This window comes from Branchiostoma belcheri, unplaced genomic scaffold, assembly GCF_001625305.1.
Source record: "Branchiostoma belcheri isolate BF01 breed outbred unplaced genomic scaffold, Haploidv18h27 scaffold93, whole genome shotgun sequence".
NCBI lineage: Eukaryota > Metazoa > Chordata > Leptocardii > Amphioxiformes > Branchiostomatidae > Branchiostoma > Branchiostoma belcheri.
This window is the reverse complement of record NW_017804609.1, coordinates 734,817-755,041: the sequence shown is the minus strand read 5'-3', so window position 1 is coordinate 755,041 and position 20,225 is coordinate 734,817. Positions and strand designations below refer to the sequence as shown.

General features: G+C 43.7%; 1 protein-coding gene across 1 annotated transcript in view; it reads left to right on the top strand.

Annotated features, from left to right (window-relative positions):
• LOC109461519 (neuronal acetylcholine receptor subunit alpha-4-like) overlaps positions 1 to 16,116 on the top strand; it is a 30,365-nt gene extending 14,249 nt beyond the window's left edge. The window contains exons 2-9 of the mRNA XM_019757900.1: positions 9,799 to 9,947; positions 10,718 to 10,762; positions 11,303 to 11,412; positions 12,067 to 12,274; positions 12,785 to 13,219; positions 13,728 to 13,882; positions 14,358 to 14,481; positions 14,901 to 16,116. Coding sequence (XP_019613459.1) covers positions 9,799 to 9,947; positions 10,718 to 10,762; positions 11,303 to 11,412; positions 12,067 to 12,274; positions 12,785 to 13,219; positions 13,728 to 13,882; positions 14,358 to 14,481; positions 14,901 to 15,041 — 1,367 coding nt within the window. The 3' untranslated portion in view covers positions 15,042 to 16,116. The remainder of the gene's footprint in view (positions 1 to 9,798; positions 9,948 to 10,717; positions 10,763 to 11,302; positions 11,413 to 12,066; positions 12,275 to 12,784; positions 13,220 to 13,727; positions 13,883 to 14,357; positions 14,482 to 14,900) is intronic.
• The last annotated feature ends 4,109 nt before the right edge of the window (positions 16,117 to 20,225 follow it).

The window sequence follows — 20,225 nt, the reverse complement described above, 5'->3', positions numbered from 1 at the left end:
TCGCTACATTCTAGAGACAAATGTGTCATTCCTGAAAAGTAGCAAAGTGTGGCCAATCTGCCTAAAGAGCTGTGATAGCAACTATTTAGCTAGTCTCTACCAGACATCTGATTGCTATAGAATAGTTGAAATCGGCAATAATATGCCAGAGGAGTTAGCCAGCCATAGAAGTACCAACAGACGAATGTATGAATTTCACAATGTGAGTACATAAAATCCTGTTTACTTCTCAAAAGCCAACATCAGATGAGCTAGAAAGCACGAATAGAAAGTTATCTAGAAAACGAGAAACCGAAGATCATATGCTAGTACAGTAACATATATACAGTAACAGCATACAACTGAGAAAGATATGCTACTATAGTGAAGCGCCCCGCAGCGAAGTATAGCCGTAGTGCAGCGCCGTTAAATGTCAAAATATGCCTTTGCGCTTACAGCTGCCTAATATAGAACATCTCAAAGATGTCAAACAACAAAGTCACTGTGCCATGTGCGTGATGTGGTGTAGAAGGATCTTTCAACCTTCAACTTTCAACATTAAACTTTCAACCTTCAACTTTCAACTTTCAACCTTCAACCTTCAACATTAAACTTTCAACCTTCAACATTAAACTTTCAACCTTCAACTTTAAACCCGAGACGAGGTGGGGGTTTCGTTTACATCGCGTGTGGATGCGGTTACGCTGTTGTCGCCGCCCGTCTTAAGACGCTTGTTTGCGTTTCGCTGCTCTCGGAGCTCTAAGGCTTCCACAGCCCTCCTTAGTTCCTTCTCAGTCTTCTTCTCAGCCGTTTCTTCCAACACCTGTGCTCCTTGAGACATTAGCTGAAACACCGTCGCCAAAAACGCGAGTCCGACCACAAAAACCATCGTCATCAGAATCCTGTACGGTTCCCAATAGTCAATCCCCTTCTGTAAACCCGCTACATAGTCTCCGAATCCTATCGTACTGAGGGATATAAAGGTAAAGTATAGAGATTCAGCGTAGCTCCATCCCTCAACGTGTGAGACTATCACAGACGGTACAAGCCAGAAGATTGTTACGCCCGACACGAAGAAAATCGCCGCAACCAGTCGACGCACTCTTCGGGGGAGCCAGCCTGGTCGCTTGCGGCTTAAACTCTCGGTTCCCCTACGGACTACGTTAGCCATGATCTCCCCCATTCCTCCTATGACAGCCAGCATGAGCGGAATGCCGACCATCCCGTAGATAACACAGAATGCCATCCCGGGGCCAGTTGTAGGCGTGATGAACCCGTAGCCTATCGTAGTCACCACAGTCATACTGAAGGCAAACGCTGCTGCAAAATCCCACTGAGGTGGTGAGCTTTCCATCTCAGTACTAAGCGGGTCTATCCCGTGTTTAGTCGCTTCTACTGCTTTGTGTATCATCTCGTATAGTTCTCTTTCTGTAAGCAGGAATATTGGAGCGTCCTGAGGGTCGAAACATTGTTTGTCTGACCCCGTGATGTTGTGGAATCTTACCGCGACGTCCTTGGCTACAGACTCGGCAATGGTCGCCACCTGGTCCCGAGGGATACAGTTAGGCGGTGCGGTGGGTGCCACGGTCCCGGACGAATCTTCTCCCTCTTCGCACCCGTGCTTGAGATGCCTGCACACCGTCTTGTTCCTACGTTGCTGGAGCTTACGATGGAAACCGAAGATGTCTTCACGAATCTTGAGCTCCTCACGATGTTCCAACGCATGGAAGACGCCAGCGCCAAGGAGGAGATACAAGAACCCCAAGAATATCAACACCAACAAAGCCCATTTCTTCATGGCTTGGTTATTATAGAGAGAGAAACGCTGCAGAGTTTGCTTGGAACAAGCGATGTCCAAAATGTAGGGTGTTAAGAACGGCCCAAAATAGCGATGTCAAAGAGCACATTTCACAGGCAATGTCTAAATCCTGACTACGTGATGGCGTTTTGGTCGGCTTCATGCGATGATAACAGCACTCGTTAGTGCCAATTACTTTTCTTGTGGTCTCGATTACGAACAAAAGCGACTACTTCTATACAAAACACGCCATATAAGTGGTTCATTTGGCACAGATGGAAAAGCGCATAGCTTTAGCCTTGGTCACAACCCGCCGTACGTGCTTTTTGTCCGTACGTTTTTTTGGGAGGCTACGTCTGCTACGTTTTTCTGAAAACGTAGGGTGACCGGCCGAGGGAGTACGTCACTCGCACGGTTGCGAAAGGTGTACATGCACTTTAAGTTCTACGGCGTGTCTGCGTGCTCCCAAATCCGTAGGATTCCGTACGAAGGATGCCACGCACGGATGCCCTACGTTTGCCCACGTTTTTGCACGTAGACAGCACGCAGAAGCACGTACGGCGGGTTGTGACCAGGTCTTTTCTATGTGAAGCAAGGTCTACAAAAAAACAAGGCCTGCCGAAGAGTTAAACCTCCTTTTTATATACAATGTAGTTCATTTTATGGGTATAAAAGCGACCATTTCTATACAAAATATACCACATGTACATGGTTCATTTGGCAAAGATGGAAAAGCGCATAGCTTTCTGTGTGGAACAAGGTCTACCAAAACAAGGCCCGTCACAGAGCAAATTTTGCACTGCAAAAGCTAAAATTACATTTTTGCACTTCATTTTATGTGTATAAAAGCAGCCACTTCTATAAAAAAAATACACATGTACGTGGTTCATCTAGTAAAACAAGGTCTACCACAACAACAAGGCCTGTTAAAGAGCAAATTTCGCATTGCAATGGTTAAACCCACAATACGTGAATGTGTGTTTGTTGGGGTTTATATGCTATCATAACAGCCACACTGGATGCTACATTGTGGCAACCATAATTGTCTGTATCGTTTTACGCTTCATTTGTTACGTATAAAGACCATTACTGTAGAAAGGATACTGATTGCACACGGGTCATTTAGCACAGATGAAAAGGCAACAATTTCAAAACATGACTATTACTGTATAAGCTGCCAGATGTATACTATGATAACAAGGTCTAAAGACGCAAATGAAAAACTAGAAAGGTAACATTTACATGGCAAATGCATAATGTTTACCTTCGCATATGGTTTGCTCTGTTAATTCTTACTCAAACACGTTCATACATATGGTGACAGGAGTCTAAATCCCTCCTGCTATAAAATTACAACATGATGTAACCCAACACCAGTTACCATGGTGACAGACGGTCTGGTTCAGGTCATTGACCTTATATGTTTGGATAGGAAGAAGAAACAGAGCAAAAATAATATGTTTTCCTCCGGTAAACATAAAAAGATACATGACTATTACTGCATAATTTGCCAGATCTATATACTATGACTACAAGGTCTAAAGGCACAAATGAAAAAAAAAGCAACAACAACAACCCTGCTATTATTATCAATTCCAGAAATTGGGGCTCAGCAGAAAGTAACAAGAACCCCAAAAGTTTCCTTTTTTATGTTCAAACTGAGAGATATACTCATGCTGTAGAATATGACTTACAAGTCACACAAGACTCTGCCCACGGTCATATCACCGGAGTGACATACCATCATCTCTCGATATGGTAGGGTGCCAACTATTACAACAGCTGGGTCTGACCAAAACAATTAAACTTCACCTTTCCGATTCCAGAATTGGACTGGCCCTTATTAGTACATAAAAAACCACAAGCGGCTGGAAAGAGTATACATTTTCCAGATAACATGACAGGCCCCGACATGTTTATTCATGTTTATTATCTAGATAATTTATACTCCTTTCCGGGAGTTGGTCCAGTAAATGTCTAGAGTTATAAGTTCAAGGGTTAGGTGTAACAAGTCGATTGGTGTAATATAGCCAGCTACCACCGCGCCGCGTGAATACGAAGCTGGTGTGTTACGCCGAAAGGCGGTTATACCTGCTTTACAGATGCAGATACAGACAGAAATGAGCACAGTTTGCCTCTAGTGAGAGCTGTACTTTCTTTGCACTTGTCTAAAAGATGGTATGTTATTTGGCCGATTTCTACCATTTCCAGTCGCCCCTGAAGCCTGGTAGAGGCAAGAAAGAACAAAGACGTATTTGTTACACCCTGATTGTGTACATTCCTATACCTTTGTGTCTGGTTAAATAGAGACAGATAGTCCGTGGATCAATTTACCGGTAAACCTCCACTGAGAGGTGCCAATAGTCCCACCTGCTACCTTGACTGGACATTCCTCTGTAATTGCTTTTTTTTTTATTCCAACAATTCATGGCAACACATGGTCACGGCACCCTCAAGTTTTTCAACTTATTTTATTCTGCCACCAACACAGAGGACAAATACAGGGCAGGACAATACTCATGCATTTTCACTCGAGTTAAGTGAGAAAAGTCGTGTAAAGCTGTGCCTTTCCCAAGGGCACAAGATCGGTGGCATGTCAGGATTCGACCTCGGGACCTCTTGGTTCCGAGTTGAATGCTCTGCAGTTACGTCACACAACCTGCAAATCTTTCTAGCTTGTATCAAGCATTCTGGCCTATAGTTTATTTATTTATTTTTTATTTATTTATTTATTTAATTGTCTCTTTGGTATGTACAAGAACATGATAGGGAATGAAATGATGCTGTAAGTTTTACCAAATCTACAATTCGTTGGTCTGCAATCTGCATTTGTGAAATGTGTTGTGTTTGGGAAGCCTGCTACCTAGGCTATTCAATCACACGCTTGAGGGGTCCTGTACCCCGGGCGCTTCTGTGCCGTGCTTGGTGAAGCATGGCGTCATCAGCAGGCAGGTCAATGACCTCAGTACTATGGGGATACTGGAAAGACCTCGAGATACTTATAATCTCCAAGCATGTGTTTTGGTGACTGCAAGACAGTATATAGCCTGATTAAATCGCTTTACGGTTGCCGGCCGCCCAACATCCAGCAAAACGCACTTTACACGACGTTCCTGACTTCGTTCAGGTGAAATGAGTATTGTCATGTATTTGTCCCGTGTTGGTGGGGCATTAATATAAGTAGAAAAAACTTGAGTGTGCCGTCACCACGTCTGGTGATTACATGTTTGTTTATTTGTTTATTTGTTTATTTAAATTTTTCACAAAGTGAAAGGGAGGGCAAAACAGGTGCGAAGCACCTTTGCTAGTTGCCCTCCCATGTTGGAATAAAAAAAAACATCCAGCCGCCCCCCGAAACGGGGCCGCAATAAAAGCTTCCAATTTGCTGTAGTATGTATTCTGTATGTTCACTGTACTGGAAAATCCTGCTTTTCTTCACTACAAGCACAATGAACATTACAGCATGTTACAACAGGTTGTGACAGACTATTCATTAAGTCGCTTTCAATGCCACACGATATGTGAGGTACATGCGGGTTCCGTGGACCGAACATCCTCTTCGCTTAAAGCACAACAAACATTGGAATAAAAATGAGACGTCGCAACCACTATTATAATAACTTATAGGACATACCTGTATTGGTTGTGAGAAAAGCACGCTTTATACAGTATATACAGGTTCTATGTACCGAAAAGCCTGTTATTCTTGACTTTGAGCACAATGAACAGTGCAACAAAAATAGTCACGGCCAAACTATAGCTTAAAGGGCACAAACAATGTAATTTCCAAGCAGATCTTTCGGTGGGGGTAAGACAGTATCATATTGGCCAGCCTTCGGTGGGCAAATGGATACAGACTGGCCAATTTGATACGTTCTTACTCCCACCGAAATATCTGCTTGGAGATTAGCATTAATGCACTGGTTTTCAAGCCCACATGCTATGTACACTATATACAAGATCTATGTACCAAAAACCCTGTTATTCTTGACTACAAGTACAATGAACATTACTACAATAACAAAATATGCCACTATCCAAATACAACTTATACTTTATAGGACAGACACTATAATACACTGATTGTGACAAGGCCACGCGTTATGTACAGTATATACCGATTCTATGTACAGAAAATTGGAAAAGGTCTTGCATGGTCATAGTTTGGAATGGATGACAAACAGAAATTCCTCTCTTGGTAGTGCAGAACGCTATGAAGTGTTTTGTAAGGTCTGGGCTAAATCAAAACACACGAAACGTACAGACGTACATAAACATACATGACACGAACTTGACTACGTTTAGACAACACACATTTGGGTCTATCATCATTAAGAACAAAAACAAATTAAGGGTCTAAAAATATATGTACATCTTGCTGCATCTTTGTCACATCTGCCAGACATCCATAGTGAGGACTGAGGACTCTAGTGTACTTGGTAGCAACAAATTCCACTCTACAGTAGTGCTAGGTACTACCTTTTTTGTACCCTTCGATCGTTTATAAGTCTGATACTGGAGTTTTCCACATACATCTGCCAGTCATACCTATGAGGATGCAGTGTTCCACTCCACCGTAGTTCTAGACAAATGCGACCCGTCCATCCTTTTCTAACTGTTGTATGTGAGTTTTACACCTACATCTGCCACACGTGTTGCTTGGCTTGCCTTTCCTGAGCTCCAGGGTTATCCACGATCATGATGAGCGGCACACGCGGCCTCCTGGTGCTGCTCTGCCGGGGTGTCACCACCGGAGTTTCCGTTTCTCTCATTGTTTCCTCTTCATCGGTCTGCTCTTGCGCTTCCTTCTTGTTGTCTCCATCACTTTGCCCCTCCTTCTCCTCCGCTGCATCTTCTCCAAGATTCTCCTCTCCTGTCGTCTCTTCTCCTCCCTCTATTTCCGCTTCCTCTTCAATCCTGTCCTCCACTTTCTTGATAGCTTGTGAGATGAGGTCGAAGATCGTGGCTAAGAACGCCAGGCCGACGAGGATCCAGATCTGGGTGAGGATCCGGTACCCTTCCCAGTAGATCTTTTTCTGGATCCCCGTCACGAAATCCCCAAACCCGATCGTGCTAAGTGACACGAATATGAAGTACACAGACTCTAAGAAGGTCCACTCTTCAACAAAGTGGACGACGTAGGCCGGCAATGCGAGGAACACACCGCAGCCCAAGATCAGGCAGAATGTCCACGCGATGTGGGAGGCAGTAGCGGGACTGCACTTGGGGTGCCGCTTCTGGATAGCGTTGGTCACCTTCCGTACGACTTCGCTCATGCCACCCGCTATCCCACTCAGGAATGCAGCCGTGAGAGGGATCCCCAACAACGCGTAGAAGATGGTGAAGACTCGCCCGCCCGTAGTTTTAGGGGTGGTAGCGCCGTAGCCGATGGTGGTGACTACGGTCATAGAAAATCCTATGGACGGCATGAAGTCCCAGTTAGGCGGAGAACTGTCGGTTTCGTCGCTAAAGGGATCGAGTCCGCTCTCCGAGGCGGTCCAAACGGACTCCATGATGCCTTCTAGTTCGTGCTGAGTCAGGATGATTATGGGGAGGTGTTTGCGTTTGATAGTGTTGACGGTTCTGGTAGTGTTGTTGCTGCCAGGCCATTCGTATGTCTCCCAGGTCAGGTTTTGGACTGCCTTGTCTAGGTAGATATGTGCTTTCCGTACCAGCTTTTCTACTTGGCGTTGTGTAAGAGGAAGGTCGGGGTTCTTCCAGTACCCTGTCGTGGCGTTTTGGAAGTAGTCGTCGTCGAACATCCATTCGAAGTGTTCCTGCTGCTCCTTCTGCACCTTAAAGGTGTTTTCTCGCACCGTCTTCTCGTGTGGAGACTCCAAGACGTGAAACACTCCTCCTCCGATGAACAGGTAGCCGAGAAAGGCCACGGCTAAGGCGAGAAGAGTCGTCTTCTTCATTTTTCTGTAGCTTGACGTTCCCTCACGGGCGGCTGAACAGGACTCGGTTTTTCAGAAGCGGCGTTAAAGATAGGGAGCCACAAAGCCAAGCTAATAAATAATTCAAATGCGGGCGAGGTCTCTAAGACTCTATCTTACAAATGTGGCATGACGGTCCCCGCCCAGTAGTGAGAATTGCATTTAAGCGAGTTACCGCCGAATAATACATAGCGAGTATACCGCCCAGTACGCCGAGTGGTATTGTATGGAGGTATGTTATGAAGCGAGGTCAGTATTGTTTGAGTTGAGTTTGAGTTTTATTCAGATCCACAATTAGCCTCAAAAGAGGCTATTTTTCCTGTGGTCTACACATTACATAGATATATACATACATTTATTACAATTGAAGAAAAGCGTACAAAGACATTACAAAGTTAACAGTATGGAGTAAAATAACACAGTATTGTGTTGAGGGATTATTACTTCTTATTACCGCCAAGTACCATTGAATGTAGGTATGTTATGGATTGGGAAAGGTATTGTACTGAGAATTGCATTGTACCACGGTACGTAAAAGAATGGGGGCCGTATTACGTTGTGTTATGTTGAGGAATTGTTAGTTTTCATTGCGTCCAGGCGCTAACTTGCAGGAGATTTTTTACTGGTGTAGATTTTAGAGGGTGACACTCAGTGCTCAAACTGGTGGACACATGCTAGAAGTAAACTCTATTGAGTCTGTATTTTTGCTCACACGAGAACACCCCTCACAGAGACTGCATTGGTCTCGCCCAGGGCTGTATGACTGCGGCAACAGGTGCATCCATATGGCTTGCGGGGGTGTGTGGGTGTAGGTTTCTAACAAAGGTGGCAGTCACCGTACTGTACAGTGTACTATCATATAAAAAGGTATGAAACATAGCGGGGTCACTATTTTTTATTTCAACATACAAACAATACAATACATAGTGGTGACGCACTCAAGCAATACGCTTATATTCACGTCACCACTAGATACAAAAATAAATATTACAACACAAGACAAAACTATGTCATATGGGTATGGTTCAGGTCACAAGAAAACAGAGTTAGGCTATCAAAATATTATGTTATGTTGAGGGAATGTAATTTTTTGTTACCGCCCAGTACCATTGTATTGAGGTAGGTCATACCAAGTGGAAACAGTATTGTATGATACCAGACTGCATCACTGTTTGTACATAGAAATTTATATCACCATGACCTGTATTTGCAAAGGCATAAATGTACAATAGAGGTCTTTCATTCATTCATTCATTCATTCATTGTATGCGTTGTGTTGTATTGTATTAGATGTGATGCAACAGTTGTTGCCTGGGTCTACACTCTATTTGTAAGAGTACTATAAGCAATGGTTTAAAACATTGAAAAGCCATTCCTGGCAAATTTTACCAACCATAACCCATTCAGGCATTGAACTAGATACTAGGAGACACAGAGACTGCAATGGAATCGCCCAAGTTTGCCTGACTGCAGTAACAGTTGCATAACTGGGGGTGGGAGGAATAAGAACACCCCTTGCAGACTGCAATGGTCTCACCCGAGTCTGTTTGACCGCAGCAACAGGTGCAGGGCATCCTCACGAGAACACCCCCACCCACATGACTACAATGGTCTCGCCCAGGCCTGTTATGACAGGTGCATGGCAAATCAGTCGTGACATCACATCATGCTCTGCTACAACAAAACAGTGTCTGGGTTACCAGCTGTGAACTTGGGGACACGGGTTATGGTTGTGCGTCTTGGAAAGGACAAAACCTTTGCGGTGGGACATGAACTTGGCTGATAGGAAGGAAATGGACCAGGAAAGGTTTTAGGCATTGAATAAAATTTGACCGTGACTTTGAAATCCACAGGAACAAGAGAAATATCTCGATTTGTTTCTCTGTGCTCTTGTTGCTTACCTATTTGTAATACCTTTTTGTGTTTAACTGTTTATATTTACATGTTTTCATTTACCTGTTTGTTTTCCAGGCTGTGCTGCAGTAGAAGAGGGCCATGAAGTCAGGTTGATGCAGAACCTGTTTATATTTACCTGTTCTTGTTTACCTGCTTGTGTTTGTATTTACCTGTTTGTTTGTTCTCCAGGCTGTGCAGCAGTAGAAGATGAGGGCCATGAAGTCAGGTTGATGCAGGATCTGTTTGCTGACTACAACTCCTTTCCCCGACCCGTCTCCAACACGACTCACATTGTCAGCGTCAAGTTCGGGCTGTCGCTCTCCCAGATAGTCGGACTGGTAGGTACCTGGGGTAGACAGTTGGGCTGGTCAGTAGCTGTGGGATGGATGGATGAATGGATGAAGGAATGAGTGAGTGAGTGAGTGATTGAATGGATGAATGAGTGAATGAATGAATGGACAAATGAATGAATGGATGAATGGATGAATGAATCGATGAATGAATGAATGAATGAATAAATGATTAATTGATTGATTAATTAATTAATTAATGGTCTCCAACACAACTCACATCGTCTCGGTCAAGTTTGGCCTCTCACTGTCACAGATAGTCGGGCTGGTAGGTAGCTGTGGAATGGATGAATGAATGAATTGATGAGGGAGGGAGGGAATTAGTGAGTGAGTGAATTGAGATTAACTACACTTTAGCTTTCATAAGGCTAAAGAGATACAAGAGTGGGCCTAGGTAGCTAGTATGGGATAGGTATGAACTTTAAGAAGCATTTTTGTTGTCTCTCACTGTCACCGTCATTGCTTGGACAATGCCCATAGACAGCTAACCAATAGGGAAGAAGTTACAAACCTCCTGTAAGAATAGACCAATGACTTTTCGGAAGACATGTCATGTGGACAAGGATACTGGAAGTGCCAACATAAGTTTGTTTACTCAAGTTGTGCCACCACTATGTCTGTATTTGTCTGTGACCCGGAAAAAAAACTATACATAGATACTTAAACTTATACTTATACTTTTTTCTGTAAGTGCTTCTGGACACTGCTTGAAATGGTTATTGAAATGGTATCTTATTTACTTTTCTTGTGTCTTAAAGAACATGAAGGACCAGGTGATGACGACAAGTGTGTGGCTGAAGCAGGTAAGTCAACTTCCTTTGCTTCAGCACCATCATCATGACAGGAAACCATTGGCATGATATACTATCAAGAGTATACGAACAACTAAATCAACGTGCAGAAATACGAGGTTGTCTCTGATTCTTGGTTCTGGATAAAGCGCGGTTCAGAAATTTCAGACTGCTGTAAATTACAACACAATTCAGGAGTTACTCCTGCCGTGTTTTTATCAAATAAAGTTCAAAGGATACAGCAGGCAGGACAAGAATCTGAGCAAAAATGCCACTCATTCAGTCATTGTGCAGTATAAGAGATGACTATCCAGAATGATATAGGAGGAAACACATGAATAGGCTAGAAAGGTAAACATTTACAAAGTAAATGCATAGTGTTTACCTTCGCATATGGTCTGCTCTGTTAATTCTTAATTACCGAAACACACATTTCATATATGATGATAGGAGTCTAAATCCCTCCTGCTAAAATTGCAACATGATGTAACCCAACATTAGTTACCATGGTGACAGACGTCTGGTTCAGGTTATTGACCCTTGTACCCTTAGGTCTGGGAAGACTACAAGCTGAAGTGGGATCCCGCAGAGTATGATGGGATCACGCGGATCAAGGTGCCCGTGGACATGATCTGGATCCCAGATGTGCTGCTCTACAACAAGTGAGTAGCAACAGACACTTTCGGAAGTATTCTTTTGGGTGGCTGGTTTGTTTGTTTTGTGTCAGAGCAGGGGTTGACCACATGTGGGTGGAAGATTGACAGGCAGAATGACAGAAAGGCAAAGGATCAGAGAAATTAGGGTATAGCTATTGTGCTGCTTTACAACAAGTTTACTAAGTAGGGCCAAATCAAATCTAATTCATGGTTAGTGTCATCTTGACTCCGTACATGATGTGAAACTATATGAAAGACAGACTTGTGCAATAAAGTTCTTCTGTGACAGACTCTTTCATTCATTTATTCTCCATTCTTCTCATCCCTCTATCCCAGTGCTGATGGAAAGTTTGAAGTTTCCTCCTTCACGAAGGCAACGCTGTTCTATAACGGCACAGTTGTCTGGACGCCAGCAGGAATTTACAAGTCCTACAGCTACATTATCTCCTTCTCTTACTCATTCCTTCATTTATTCCTTCATTCCTTCCTTTTCTCTAGTGCTGATGGAAAGTTTGAGGTGTCTTCTTTCACAAAAGCGAACATGTTCTATAATGGTACAGTTGTGTGGACGCCAGCTGGAATCTACAAGTCGTACTGTTACAGTCTCTCCTCCTTTTACTCATTCCTTTATTCCTTCCTTCATTACTTCCTTTTCTCCAGTGCTGATGGAAAGTTTGAGGTTTCTTCCTTCACCAAAGCGACGTTGTTCTACAATGGAACGGTAGTGTGGACGCCAGCGGGAATCTACAAGTCCTACTGTTACATCGACGTGACGTATTTCCCGTTCGACCGGCAAAACTGTTCCATGAAGTTCGGCACCTGGACATACGACGCCACTGTGGTCGACATGGTCCCCATAGAGCCCGTGGTATGTTTGTTTGTTTCTTTTTGTTTGTTTATGGAAGGGTTAGGCTGCACCTTTGCGACTTTCTGAAATAAATGATCTACGTCACTATGAAATCTTTTAGCGATCATGAATGAATATCATCACTGATGCACTTGTCGATTCTGTACGATTATTTACAAAGAATGTTTGATTTGGCCAAGCAGATGTTTAGGTTTCACTTGTTTAGTATGTACTTATCTCTAAAGGTGAAGTGGACATTCAGTGAGGAAGTTACAATCTAAAAGATACACTTTGCAAACAGCGAAAGATTTACAAAGACAAAGACAAGCCATGCCATCTGCTTAGAGATTGCAAAACTTTGAGAGTCCTACATTCTATTTTTTGAATCTTCTATGTCTTTATTCATTGCTGACATTTGTATCCATATATTTGTTTATAACTTCACTGGACTTCCTTCTCTGTAAGTATAGTTGTAGAAAACCTTACGCCATACTATTCTCAGGCCAACAAAGATGTCCTTTCCTCCCACAGGTGGACCTGTCTAACTTCCTAGAGAACGGGGAGTTCGTCATCACCAGCGCGCCTCTCTACAGACACGTGCTGTCCTACGAGTGTTGTCCTCCGTACGTGGACATCACCGCGTACATCGTTCTGGAGAGACTTCCTCTTTACTTCACTGTGAACTTGCTCATTCCCTGCCTCCTGTTCACGTTCCTGTCACTACTGGTGTTCTATCTACCGTCTAAAGCGTGCGAGAAGATCACGCTGTGTATCTCGATTCTGCTATCGTTAGCTGTGTTCCTATTGGTGGTGGTGAAGATCATCCCGTCCACGTCATTGGCTGTGCCGTTGCTAGGGAAGTACCTGCTCTTGACGACGGTGTGCGTGATTTTGTCTGTGGTGGTTACGACTGTGGTGCTGCATCTGAGCGACAGGACAGACCCCATGCCAGGGTGGGCCAGGAAGGTAAGAAATGACTATTAACTACAATGTACGTGTGTGTGTGTGTGTGTGTGCGTGTGTGTGTGTGTGGGTGTGTGTGTGTGTGTGTGTGTGTGTGTGTGTGTATCATACAGTGTGTGTGTGTGTTGTATGTGTGTGTATGTGTGAGAGTGTGTGTGTGTGTGTGTGTATGTGTGAGAGTGTGTGTGTTTGTGTGTGTGTGTGTGTGCATGTGTGTGTGTGTGTATGCCTGTGTCTGTGTCTGTGTGTGTGTGTGTGTGTGTGTGTGTGTGTGTGTGTGTGTGTGTGTGTGTGTGTGTGTGTGTGTGTGTGTGTGTGTGAGTGTGTGTGTGTGTGTGTGTGTGTGTGTGTCCATGTGAGTGTGTTGAACCATCATGAACATCTCTGCAGTTACACTTATGCAGTAGTTCTTCGTGATCAACGTCCATGTGGAGATGGCTTAAGAGAACATATTTGCAACTGCATATTCTATTGTTCCTGTAGTAACTCGCATTTTCCTTTTCTCCTACAGGTTTTACTACAACTCCTGCCTCGGATGCTCTGCATGACCAGACCAGGCAGCAGCAAAGTTAGTGAGATGCTGCTGAACAGTCAGGCAGATGTGCTGGACGAATTTCCCGAGGGAGAGACTGTGTACGCCAGCATCAGGCCCAGGGGAAGCCCCAGGTAAGGAAGTATGGTGCTCCTGTTGCCTGAGGCCCAGTTTTTGTGTAGGTTGACTCATGTTGACCAAGGTTTTAGTGCTCAGGGTTTGTGTAGGTATTGTTACATGTCCTCCCATTGCCTGTGGGCAAGACAGTGTAGACTAGCATCAGACCCAGGGGAAGCGTGAGGTCCACAAGTTTTAGTCTAGATCTGTTAGATGCACTATTAAGAAAAAACGTCTTTACAACAAAGAGATAGCAAGTTCTGGACTCAATATTTGTTCTTTTTTGATCAATACAACTTGCACAGTTGTTCTGGACAAGTAACTTTCCTGATGTGTGAGCAATAGGACAAAGCTGGTTGGAAGTCGGTATCATCCCCTGCATGCCATTAGATACAGAGGGGCCTCTTCATTCCACAGTTCTTTTGGTCATGTTTGGAGTTAGATATGTGGCGATTGTGTCTTATATAATCAGAGTTCTTTCTATGTGTACAGGTTGACGCGTAACCTGCAGCTGCACAGGCAGGAACAACACTACACCCCTCCTGAACTTCGGGCCACCGTGGAAAACATCAACTCTATCGCCAAGAGCCTCCGGGGTGACATGCTGCACTCATCGGTACATGTTTACTGTTATCTTCACGTCATGTATATTTGTACATAGAGGTGTTGAAGAGAGATATCTGGCTGCCTATGGATGGCATAGGGAAGCAGTATGAGTGATATAAACGCCTGGGCGAGCGCCATGGTTTGAGTGGTTGAGGAATGTTGGCACTTGACATCAGTCAAGTCAAGTGAGTCAATTTATACAATGATTTGCTTGAGGCAATGCTGGGTTAGAAGTTGACTCGAAAGGTATGCTTTAAGTGATTTGTGATTCATGGTTGCTGAATACCATCAGAGAACAGAAAACACATCTGTCCTTGGTGCTGAATACCATCCACTCAAAAACTGTCTTTTCAATCTGCCCGTAGACTTGGGATGTACACTGTACTTTGATGTGACAATCCACATAACCGTACATTTTTCTCTCTGCAGTTATCCGATGATTGGCAGTATGCAGCCCTGGTGCTGGACCGATTCTTCATGTGGTTCTTCTTCCTGGTCTCCCTGATCGGCTCCCTTCTCATCTTCCTGCCGCCCTTTGTGTTTGACAGGTCGGTCGTCATATCCTACTGAATTGTCGTATATCCGACTTATCTGACAACGAGCTGTCATAAAATCTGATTGCTCACCACCAAACGGCTTGCACAGTGCTGCATTACTAATGGACCAACCAACATGCCTGTACGAACTTGTCTGCAGCTCATATCATACTGAACTGTCAGAAAATCTGACACTGAGACTCTGACATCGAGCTGTCGTAATATCTTGCCTTCCCCATTGCTCACCACCAACAAACGGCAAGGACTTGCACACTAACGGAACCACATGCTACAAACTTATTGTCTGGAACTGCTCACCATCACCAAATGGCTTGGACCTGCGCAGTACTGCATTACTAATGGACCAACCAACATGCCTGTGCGAACTCATTGAAGCTTTCTTCACTCACGCTGAGATGCACAACTTCTTCACAGCATTGCCTTCACTGCTCATTGGTTAAGACAACTAACCAATAGGGGTTGATGTTACAAAAACTCAGTGAAGACTGACCAATCACAGATAGGAAGACATGGCAACTTTCGAGTAAAAAGGAGAGAGGACGTCACTGATGGGACAATGTCGACAGGTGACGAACCAATAGTAGAAGACGTTACAAACCACATGTAAGGATAGACCAATGACGTCCAGGAAGACATGTTGACAATGATACAATGAAAGAATGACGCTATGACACAATGTCACCTTCAGACATGGACTGTCTCTTATTGAACTTAAAGTAACAAAAAGACAAAGAAGACTTCAATAGTCATCTGGCATGCACAACTTTTAGATTATGTGATCATATATTTAAAAAGTGCACCTCATTTCGTATTGAATGACACAAAATAACTGCTATATATCTAATACGTTAACATCAGTTGACAATGTGCCAAGAATTTGCTGTGCCAAATGTACATGTACATATATATTCATCGCCATTGAGTTCTGTGATATATAGAAGCTCCATGAAATGTCGAAGGTAAGTTTTATCATTAGAGGCCAACCCGCCCGCTTGATGGAGTTTATAATGGCAGGGTAGGACTAGCCTCTACCAGGCTTCAGGAGGCGGTCAGGTGCAGCAAACAGTTCTCTCAAGCGGACCAACTCCCCGGCATGTAATCTCTCTATTTGGTCGATTTCTACTCTTTCCAGCCGCCTTCCAAAGCCTGGTAGAGGCTAGTTTCTTCTAATAAGATGTATGGTGAGTTGTTTTGTTTTCTTGCTTTGGTCTCACATTCTGATTGTCACATAGCCTTAAGAAGCTTTTGATTTAGTCTGGGATACGCAAAGGAAATCTCCTGTTTCCCTTTGCCATTTCACAATTGTACTGTGCTGAAATAGCGAATGACTTTAAGATATACAGAATGGACAAAAGCCACTCATTTGCTTAGAGATTATGAACGTGTGTTCAGGGTGTATGAATGCGTGAGAGAAGACATAGACGACATACTTTTCTGGAAATAAAACAAAAATAGAAGATTTCAGATTTATGGGAAGTATTTTTAATTTCATGACCATCATTTTTCCACCCCATTGCCTGTCAATCTCCCCCACCCACGTACTGTCATCCTACTCTGTCCTTCTGCTCTGTATAGTAGTGATTTCTATGCGTGGCCTGTAGCTGGCACACTGGAGCAGCTGGCCACAGATTGGGAGGGTGTAAGGAAGGATGTGGGGATGACAGGTTAGGCTGTATATCAAATACACGTCAGCCCAGCCATCCAAACCAATACCGTAGTTATACTATGATATCATGAAAGTTCATCTGTGTTGGTAGTTACATGTTAAACCTTTTGGTCCAACACAAAAAATTCTCCCACCTAGAGCTTTCGACCAGTCACTCTGTTGACGTCACACTTCAAAGAAGCCACGTGACAAGCCTCACTGGATCAGTCTACTGAGGAAGACCAGAATGACTGGTCGAAAGCTCTAGGTGAGAGAATTTCTTGTGTTGGACCAAAATTTTTAACTTTAAACTTCCGTACTTGTATGTATAATTGTGATCTCTATGCGTGGCCTGTAGTTACTACACTGGAGCAGCTGGCAGCTGGAGTAAGGAAGGATGTGTGGATGACAGGTTAGGCTGTATATCAAATATGCTTCAGCCCAGCCATGCAGCAAATCAATGGAGCGTGTCTTATGATGAAGCAATTTAGAACTGCGGCTTTAGATGGAATATATGGGGGTGGGGGTTGTTGTATCTAGAACCGGGTTTTATCCAGAACCAACTCAGGCAAGGTTCTGGATAGTCCAGGTATATCCAGAACCATACCTGGGTGAAATTTACCTTCTTGGATACAATGAAATCAATGGAGCGTGTCTTATGATGAAGCAATTTAGAATTCTGAACAACTGTGGCTTTAGATGGTAGTAGGGTCGTCCTTTGAACAAAACTGAGAGATGGGATGGGTGTGAGGGTTTTTGTATCCAGAACCGTGTTTTATCCAGAACCATAGGCATGGTTAAGGATAGTCCACGCGTATCCAGAACTGTGCCTTGGGCAAATCTACGTTCTTGGATTCACGGAGACCATCCAGAAACCGTGTCTTGATATGCATGGTTCTGGGTATGATTGTGGTTTGTGTATTTGGTTTGTAATCAATCCCGAACGAATCAAAATAAAAACTACAAAGCTACTGACTGACTGACTGATAGTTGCAGGGAATCACAACTAGACACAATTCCCCTTGTCTTGACTTGTCAAACTTTTGTTTCCCTTTGGAGTTTCCAAAAAAATTGTCTTCACTTATTTGCATATCAATCGACAGTTCATGCGCATAAACCTGCTTTTCTACATCTCTCCAGAGTCACTGACGAAAGGTTGCAGACGCTACCTGAAACGTCTGACTGTTTCCAAAATCACATCCAGTTGCCTAAGAAACTGGTTTTTTTTGCGTACAACTCCCAACCCCCCTGTCAATTTACCCCAAATGGCACAATTACAGCAGAATAACCAGAATAAAGGCTCGCTGGGCATTAAATCAATAAATGACCAGTCAGGCATTTATAGGCCAAGGCCCTGGGTACCGATACATTTGTTTTTATTAACAAATCCTGAGTGGAACACGGACCCAATGTTGATGCATGGTTTGATATTTATCCTTTTCGGTATTTTGTAAGTTTTCTGGTGTTGTCCTATAGGCCATACGAAACAATGTATGACTTATAGGACAAACGCAACAACATTTAAACAAGAAATCGGAAATTCTGAGAATTATTTTGAATTTTCGTAACCTTCAGGTTCACCCCATTTCCTGTCTCTGACCTTTTTACCTGTCATTCTGCCTGTCAATCTTCCCCCAAACCACGTGCTGTCAACCTACTCTGTCAGGACAACAAACAGACACACAAACCCACAGCTCAGACACCCAAAACAATACTTCCTTATGTCCGGAAAGTACAGTGTAGCCAGAACCACGTATCTGTTCGGATCCTTGTAAAAAAAAGGCGTATCTGCTTGGAGCCTTGTAACCATGGTTACCAGTGACCTTGTACGTCCGTCGTTTGGTAATGACGTGAGTGACAAGTCAGGCGCGACATTGCCTCTTACTTATATGGCGGGCGGAACTACTTTGTAAAACCCCAAGTATCTGCTTGGAGCCTTATCCTGGTCTGTCACCATGGTTACCAGTGACCTTGTACGTCCGACGTTTGGTAATGACGTGAGAGAGAAGTCAGGCGCGACATTGCCTCTTACTTATATGGCGGGTGGAACTACTTTGAAAACCCCAAGTATCTGCTTGGAGCCTTGCCCTGCCTAGTCTGTCACCATGGTTACCAGTGACCTTGTACGTCCGTTCTTTTGGTAATGACGTGAGAGAGAAGTCAGGCGCGACATTGCCTCTTACTTATATGGCGGACGGAACTACTTTGGCGCGAATTTGGGGCATCAGTCACCACTGTCTGTCCTCTGGGTTAACCTTGGCGGGCAAATATGAAGCGTCAAGGTCACGGGTGCGTCAATGTCAGGGGTGGAGTGGGAGGGGGGCGTCATGTCCGAACTCAAGTCTATATCATTTGGGGATCGGAAGAACAAGACTTAAAGGTCCACGTTTTAATTAAAGGTCCAAGATTTTTCTGTAGAAGATGGACTGATTTGTATCACAAAAACTGCTCACTTTCTCATTGAATACTAGTAAGAATGGTTTCCTTTGAAATCCTCTCAAAAACGCAGGAAATGCCATTCAGAAGGTTCAATTTTCAAAATGTTTTAAACCCAAGGTCCGAAAAGTATGATGTAAAGACAACAAAACACACAAAAATGTGAAAAATTAACCATGAACACTATTTGTGTATATTTTTCATGTGTACATCTTTCGTTCACGCAAATAGCCCGACTGGGCCCCGGTTTGGAAATGTGACCTTAGTTACCATAAGTGTTGGCTGTCTCTTTGACATACAACACTGAACATCATGATTACCCGCTTCTTCACGCACTTCAATAGAAGCAGCGCTCCTTAACCCCGTTTGAAATGTCACAGATGAAGAGCGTTACCAACCCCAGTGTTGGCTGTCTCTTTGACATTTTTCATATAACATCACAATTATCGACAGTTTTCTGCTATCATTACGGTTATCAACGCTAGTTACGCACTCTAAACTGCACCCTAAATGTCACGAATAAAGAGCAAGCGTAGACTTGCACCAATCGCACATTAAAAGCAAGTAGAGTAGAGCGTTATGCGGCTGTACAAACTCAGATAGTCAGTGGAACTAAGAAAAATAAAAGAGCAAAGCACACTTTATAATCGCCCATTAAGAGCAAAACGAGGTCAGAGCATTATGCACCGGGGTACCTTTGATACTAGCTACTGGAACCAAAAAAGATCAAAAGTACACTTAAGTGCGTTACACACAGAGCGTTATGCTTGCTTGTGGACATTGAGAACCACCGGGGCTCTTAAGTATCTAAAGACCAAACGCAAAGTTTATAATCATCTATCAAAAGCAACCCAGTGCAGAGCGTTCTGCCCCTATTAAAACATTAATAACCAGTGGGGCTCACAAATATTAAGGGAGCAAAAGTTCATAATCATCTATTAAAAGCACCCCCAGTGCAGAGCGTTATGTCCCTGAACAAACATCGATAGCCAGATCAGCGGGAGAGAAATTGAAACCTCCATTTGTACCCAGTGACGGGCCATTGGAGCACACGCGACCGGATTATGTCACCACGGAATTCTGGTTTTACTTCAACTCTAAAACCAGAGTTCCAGC